This window comes from Neodiprion fabricii, chromosome 3, assembly GCF_021155785.1.
Source record: "Neodiprion fabricii isolate iyNeoFabr1 chromosome 3, iyNeoFabr1.1, whole genome shotgun sequence".
In the NCBI taxonomy this organism is placed as follows: domain Eukaryota; kingdom Metazoa; phylum Arthropoda; class Insecta; order Hymenoptera; family Diprionidae; genus Neodiprion; species Neodiprion fabricii.
In genome coordinates this window covers 39,806,796-39,814,599 of record NC_060241.1, presented here as the reverse complement: position 1 = coordinate 39,814,599, position 7,804 = coordinate 39,806,796, and the positions used below count along the sequence as shown (strand labels likewise).

At 42.7% G+C, this 7,804-nt stretch overlaps 1 protein-coding gene across 1 annotated transcript in view; it reads right to left on the bottom strand.

Annotated features, from left to right (window-relative positions):
- Window positions 1–711: 711 nt before the first annotated feature.
- LOC124177856 overlaps window positions 712–7,804 on the bottom strand; it is a 36,657-nt gene continuing 29,564 nt past the window's right edge. Inside the window, exons 7-8 of the mRNA XM_046560727.1 lie at window positions 6,056–6,196; window positions 712–4,275 (exon numbers count right to left, since the gene is read on the bottom strand). Coding sequence (XP_046416683.1) covers window positions 3,445–4,275; window positions 6,056–6,196 — 972 coding nt within the window. The 3' untranslated portion in view covers window positions 712–3,444. The remainder of the gene's footprint in view (window positions 4,276–6,055; window positions 6,197–7,804) is intronic.

Sequence of the window (7,804 nt, the reverse complement as noted above, 5' to 3'; positions counted from 1 at the left end):
GAAGACAATGAACCGTCGGATTTTATTTGAGAGTCCGCGAACGTTGGATTGATTGTGACTTTAAGTGCAGAGGCGTGTTATACACGTTCTATAACAATTATATACGCATATTTCCGTGCGTACAAAGCCTTGACAAATGGCCGCCCTGTTCGGCCTCCGGGTTCAAAGCTTTTTCTCCCTCTCGGGGTGAGTCGGAATTGCACACTTCAGCTTTGCGGCAATGAAGCCGGGAAATTAAGAAAAATGGGCACTGAGGACGTAGCACTCGGAACGGTTTATCGAAAGGCGATCACTTGCGGATGAATTGGCTGCCGCCATTTCCTTGTATAACAAATTCTCGGCCCCGGTTTTAAACACCCTTCTCATACTTTTAGGGCCTCTTTACGCTCCAGCTTTGATTTTTCTGTAGATACGCTAATGAGCACAATAATATGCGATTATTCATGCGAACCCCGCCATCCGAATCAGGTATGAGTCCGTGATTTTTAATTAATCGGGATATCGAGGAATTAATTTACGAGAAAATAAAACGATCGCTGGTATTCGTGTATTCGAAAATTACCGTTTATTATCTTCATCTCTGGCCGCTGTTTCGCGATTATCATGTATAATGTTATACATTTTTATATTGTACTACACATGATTCTTTTTTTTCACGCGGAATCATTTTTTTTTATCCCCTTTTCATTCTCAGTTTCTTTTTTTTCTTCTTCTTCTCCTTTTCTACATGTAGTTTATTATCTTATATACAAATGTATACATCACAATTTCTGTTCAATTTATGTTACATGTAATATCATTTTATTATATTATACCAGTGCGTAGTGAAATACATATTATTTACCTGTTTTATCAGATTTGTATCGCTGATGAGGCTTTTCAGTGTAGAATAAAAAATTGAATACCAGATGAGAGACGATCATTAATTGTAAAGTGTTTTTAGATAAAACGAGAATTGACGTAGGACGCGCGATTCGAGTCTCTTTATAATTCGTCAATACTTCAGGTCGAAGAATTGAATATATAGCTGTTGGGCTGATGTATTATTCAAGCCGGAGATTAAATTTTATGAAAAAAAATAAATAAAAAATAAAAAAATAACCGAGATACGTTGAAAAGAGAAGAACGTGAGCCATTGTTGGCTGGCGTGAAAAGCCTCGCAAATTTAATTAATACATCGCGGATGTTCGTAATCTATTTATTCATTTTTCTCCACTATTATTATTTCTTTATACAAGTATTATACATACATCGCAATAATGAGACGCGCGTATTTCATCATTTGTACACCTTATAGAACATATTTGGTACGTAATTGACTATAAATTGATTATTCTTGGTCGTACGGAAACGGGCTACGCGCGTTTCAGCTTAAGATCTTCAGCTGATTTTTAGATGTAAGTGTAACTGCTGAAAAACTGTAACCAATAGATTATAGAATACGATTACCAAATATTTCTTTTTTTTTTTTTTTCTTCGAGGTTGTGTATAAGTTACATCAACTATCAACATAAATTATTACATAGATATAATGTTGGTACAATATATACACATATAAATGCAACTCCGTTATTCTGAAACGCGCGTAGACTTTAAACTCTTGAGATTATACATTATACGTATACGGCTATCAGAGAGTCATGATGAAAAAATAGTCATCCTAATCAGTTATATATTACAGTATTACAATTACATACTTATTATACATATACATATACATAGATTACAAATTATGAAATATAAAGACGTGTCAAAGTTTGTCAACGTGCATTATAAATGATAATTACGATAGAGTGAAGCCTGATGCGAATGTGATGCGATATTTGTAATATACGGAAATGTAAATTTTTGGAGCTGAATAAAGAAGGAATAAGGGAGTAACAATTAGGCAGGACAAAATATGCGCGATAATTTTCGGCGATGAAAAAAGACACACCTACGGCATACTTTTATATGCGTTCTTTACAAAGATATGTATTTTATTGTTGTTTCCAGCAACTTGTTCGGAGTAAAAAATTCTTTTAAACGTTAGAGTAGTTTTTCCGTGAAATGGAACCTTTGAAGCAAACGCCTAAGTCCAAACAAATTCGTGATATTCTAAGCACCGGGTTTAAAAGAGCACGATAATTAAACAAAAAAGAAATCATCCGTGGGCATTGAATTTTTAAATGGAATTTTTATGTATACTATACGCATCCAAGAGTTTTGATCTGTATAAAACGAGCGTTTTTTGCGTCATATAATTCTTCTACCTAACGCTATCACATGTATTTATAATTTGTCACATCGAGATCCTCCGAAAAACGGTTCACCCAAGAACATAGTATTCATTTTTTGCAAAAGAAGTTACCACGATTTTCCTTCGACATACTTCAAACCGGAATGAAGATCTTCACCGTCGCTTCTTCGAGGCAGCCGGCGTAACAACCGAGGGGCTATACAAACACTTGCAGAATAAGTGACAGCGATTTCAGAGGATATCAATTTTTAAGATATTTCAACGATTTTTGAACGATTTCAACACTTATTCCAAGCAATTGTCAGCGCCTTTGAACGATTCGTAACCGATTTCTTAGGAATCGCTTGAAATATAGGAGCGTCCGTTAATTACGTCATCGAATTTTGAGGGTTTTTGAGCCCCTCCCTCCCTCCTTCTGTCATCTTCTGTAAGATTCAAAGACTCGCCCTCCCTTCTAAATGACATAAAAAAAATTGCCGCCCCACCTCCCCTTCCGTCATATTTTTCTTTAGGTGTGTATGAATACGATTTCTCGGCTCAAGATTTTTTTACATTAGCATAATTAAACGAAGTATACGCATTAGAGAAATTTTAATCTATTACCTTTGATAGGAGCCACCCTAGTCCGGAGCCGCACTGAGAAAAAAGTTTATTTACTGTTAAAAAACGAATGTTTGGATATGGCGAAATAAACGGTTCGTTATTATCATCAAATTTTAGTTGAGCCAAATATGATTTGTTAACTATTAACAACGTTTTATCGATAATTAATTTTTTATTTATGAATTTCGCTTTTTGCATGTAAAGTCATAACTTCTGTACTTCTCCCCCCTAAAACCGATAACATAATTTATGGACGCTGCGTGCAGTAATTCGCGATTTTGAGAAATTCCGAATAACCCAAATCGATGCCAATTACCCTACAACGGCAGTGAATTTTAAAATCGAACGGTAGCGCCGACCTCGTCCCCCCTCCGAAAACCGTTGAGAATGGCGAATCCCGAGCCCCGAACGTTCCGATCGTTGCCCCGTCGAGGCCAGGTGGGATAGAACGGCGGAGGGGCGGAGTATCAAGAGCCGTCTCTGCGAGCACCGTCCTCATCCTCATCCTCGTCGCCGTCGTCGAGGGAGCTCTGGGTGGCGACGCTGACGCGTCGGGGATGCCGCCTTCGGTAAGGTTCCCACTCGCCCCCGGTCCTCCGCCGTCAGTGCGTCGCGATAACGTCGGGGGCACTCTTGGTGCTCTCGATGCTGAATGGTCGCCGCTCGAGTTCAGGCAGCTCGATGACGGCCTCGGCCCGATACCTGGGGTCGTTTCGCCTGGAGGTCGGGGTGCCGGCGGTCGTCTGATTGGAGGGGGCGCTCCCCGAGGAGTGCTGGGACCCGGCGGTCGTCCCGGTCGTTCCCGAGTCGAGGGTGCTCTGCCGGGAGAACTTCCCCGGGGAGTGAAAGGGCTCGCGGTTCCCCGGCTTCGGGCTCTGGAATCGCTGGTAGCTGCAGAGGTAGTCCGGAGGCTCTGGGAACCGGGGGTCGTGGAGGGACCATCCGTGGGGAGGGGGCGGGATGAGGGCGCTGTGACGGGCGCAGGCGGCGCTCGGACCGCAGCCGCATCCGGAACAGTGGGAGCCGGAAGTCGTCCTTCGGGGTATGGGAACGCCGTCGAAGAGGCTTTCCCTCGTCTGGCAGGCGTTGTCGCGAGTCTCGGGCTCCTCGCTCGACTCCTGGAGCCGTTCCTGGGTCGCGTTGCTCGCGTTGTTGCTGCGGTGGATGTCGTTTATCTCCATCGCCGAGTAGTCCGCCTCCCTCGCCAGCAGCTCTCGGGTGTAATCGTGGCCCATTAACGCGCAGGACGAACCCGTCGTCGTCGTCGTCGTAGGCGGCGGAAGCAGCTCTTTGCTTGGCGCCACTTCTAGGCTCGGCGACTCGCTGGATCCTCGGTGATCGCACGAGTCGACTCGCGTCGACGACAGAGGGCACGGGGTGGTTTTTCGACCGATCTCGTCCAGCCGGTTCTCCCGCGACTGACGGATGTGCTCCTGCAGAGGAAAGAGTCAGAGACAAGTGCCTTGTTGATTTGCAATTGGTAAATTTCCCAGGATGAATAGCAGAATAATCATGATTATGAAACGAGTAACTCGGTTCTGTATAGGTTACGTATAGGAACCGGGCGCGAGTACAAGTAGCGCCGTGAGTGGCCAAATTTGTCCCTAACGTTGACGAGTGGTTTTTTTGGTTATTTGTCATTATTGTTCCGGAAAAAAAAACACTTGTAGCGAAAAAATTAAGGATAATTTCGTGCTATCGGTTGTTGTAACAGTCTCAGAACTACCGAGAAAACCGTTATTTAAAAACGATTGATTTATTTCGTGTGATGGCGTAGCCATGTTAAGATTGGCTGAGTCATTGGCGTAGACAGTCGATTGGGATAAGTACGATCGATTTGGCACTGTGGTCGATATCGCGCACGGTTTCTTTAGAATGACTCGTTCAAAGATTATATTCAAAAACCTTGAACCATGTTATCATCATAAAAGTTATTCAGAAATTACACAACGGAACATAACTTTTCAGCTTAAAAAATGAAAAATATTCCTATATCTTTATTTCAACACACAATATGCGTATCGTTTGTTTTATTTTTTTTTGGTTTTTTTTCTCTTGTGGTACCGATACTTTTCAGAAATATTTTAATAATTCATATGATAAAGCTCTGCCGAATATGCAGGTAACCTGTAAAACCCTGTATTGAAGATCAGTTTTCCAACATTTTTTTCTAACTATCACTCTTACCTGATCAGTGACTTGGTCTACGTATAGATTCAAATTGTATTATACAAACATATATATTATTTAATTTTATTATATTTTGTTATCGAATCTGTTCTGCTTTCACCGAGTTCGTGACATGATGCCATCTTACCGGATCGTGTGCTTTACGTTCGCGTCTGGTTTGTCAGAACGCTACAGACGTGAATAAAGACCTTCGTGGTCGAATAGTGTCGGAAAGGACAAATGACTGACATTTATCCGGTTTTACCGTATGAAATGTACATATTTACCAGCCAGAATTATTGCCACGATATTTCGAAGACGACGCGATGCCGACTTATCAATTTACTCTACAGATTTCAAATCACCGGTCAGAATGATATTGCTTTCGAGTTCCGGTTCCGGTATAACGAAGAAGCCTTGAGACTTCAATTAACGAATACGATGTGCTCGCTAATGGGCGAGTGATTGCTGCCAGGATCGACTCATATATTTGCAAATACAGGATTTCGAATATCGAGACTCAGCTACTGAAATTTCAACTAATTGGGCATGAGCAGAGTGGCCGATTTGCGATTTGATTGCACCGCTTATACTGCAGGCGAAAATCTGCCCGGCGTATAAATTAACACGCTGCCGGATGCACGAACGTTTTTAGAATCCATTGTTATACGAATGTTGGCGTGGCTTTATTCGTGGCGATGCAAGATCGCAAATTTTAATGTTCGAGTTCACCGTGTTTCGCGTTCTCGGGCCGCTTGAAGAGAGGAATATCAAAGAAATTCGCATCCTCCTTTCATCTCATTGTGATGAGCTCTGCGCTTTCCCCCGAATTTCCGATACCTGTATACCTCGTATACATTAAACGAGTCAAACAAAGAAAAGCCCGTAGAACGATCGGAAGTTAGCTTACAGCTGATGAGTCTCGGGATTTTTCTTTTCAATTATGCACGTTCAAACAGGAAGTTCCTGCGTTTCGAATTAGTTGCGGAAGAAGTTGAAAACACAAATTGGAAGAGCTTTTCTGTGACCTCTGTCAGTTCTCACCTGGATTATTCTGTGGTCTCTGATCAGCTTCCGGACGCAGTTGAAGACGAAGGCGAAGCTCATGCCGAACATTATCAGAGAGAATACGACCAGGATGATGATTATGTGTTCCGAGTTCATCGATACGGAGCCTCCCGTGTTCTGCAGCAAAGAATAATGGAACATATCACGCGCTTGGCTCGACTTAAAATTCACAAGAGAGCTGGGACGAACCCTCTCTTGCCTCGATCCGCGTGTCCAATAGATTTTGGCGCACCCTCCGGGGATCAGGCGTGAGGAGAAGATCTAGAGCTCATTTTATGCCTACGGCTACGATCCGTCCGCTCACCGACTCCTCGCTCCATTCGTTCGTACAGTATCAAAGTATCTTTACGTTATACTTGATGCCGGTGTGGGATAGGCAGGCATAAGGTAGCTATAGACTATAAATCGCGATTGGATATTTATCGCTCGAGTTCAGCACGCTGGATAATCAACTTGTTACGAGTGTCGCTCGCACGAGTTTCTCTTTTCTCTCCGTTACCGTTTCTGCACGCGTTCCTATCACTTTGCTTTACGGCCGAATGGTGTCTTACACTTTGATCCCCCGTTTTTCGTATATTGCGACCCGATCGTCGGCCGTGCTTTGGCTTGGTGGGGAATACTTTCATATTTGATTCAAAAATCAACGGATGGAATTATGAATTTTTAAATTCATAAACACAGAGCGTGGATCACTATTCTGATGATGGGATTATCAAACCAACGGGTCATCGTCAACCAAAGATGCTTAATTCGAACAAAAAAAATTTGTCACCTTCGGTCAACTCTTGAATTAAAAAGAAAATCGAACTTTAAAAAGACGAAGTTTGACTACAGGAAACCATCATTAAAAGTAACATCCCATTTTCATCCCATTTTCGAACCATAACGAAAAGATGTGTTATCGAGGTCTTCATTTTACAATAAAACATTCATTGATCCGTGTCCAAAGTATTTCGGGTAGCCACATTTTTACAAAATGGCGGGAAAGTTTAGAAAAATTCGAGGTATCATTATTGATCGAAACAAATGAAAAAATCCATTGGACATTCGAGTTTTCAAGACACATATAATTGGTCCAAATTTTAGTATTTTTCAGGACACTTAATGCAGCCCTGCAAGAGTGCGAATGGCCGCAGATTGGCTCTTATAAGCTTCTACTTTGATGAACTCTATACATCTCGGTGTCTAATTGGCATCGCGAAAGCAGAAACAAGGGGAAACGGAATGCTGTATCGATTGTATTTCACTCTCGTGGATGGCTTCGGCAGCAGCCTCGGGTGTCGCGGAGAATATCCTCGAATTGTTCCCACGGTAAACGGAGTGACGTAAATGAGGAAATCAGTAACATGACTAACAACGTTTCTCCGTCTCTTTGTTTCACCGAGAGGTCGTTGATCCGGGAAAATTCGTACGCTGGATTTTACCGACCGCCTAATCTTAACCAAGCATTCCGGAGTTCCCGGATGTTGCAAAGCACTTGTTTTTCCCCGCAAGCTTTTAGCGCTTCCGTTCTAGTTGTCGTTCCCTCCGGTTTTCCACCCTCTTTTCACAACTTCTGTGTTCCAAAAAGAGTGTCGCAAACAGCGACAGTCACACGGCGACGTTGCGGTTTCCTGCAACTATCAGACCGTTGTCCACCTGGTTTCGCAAACAGGACCGCGGGGCGTTCAAGTATCGATCCGATCCCTGATCCGTGGCGATAACGAGCGGCGTTTGGGGCCAAAG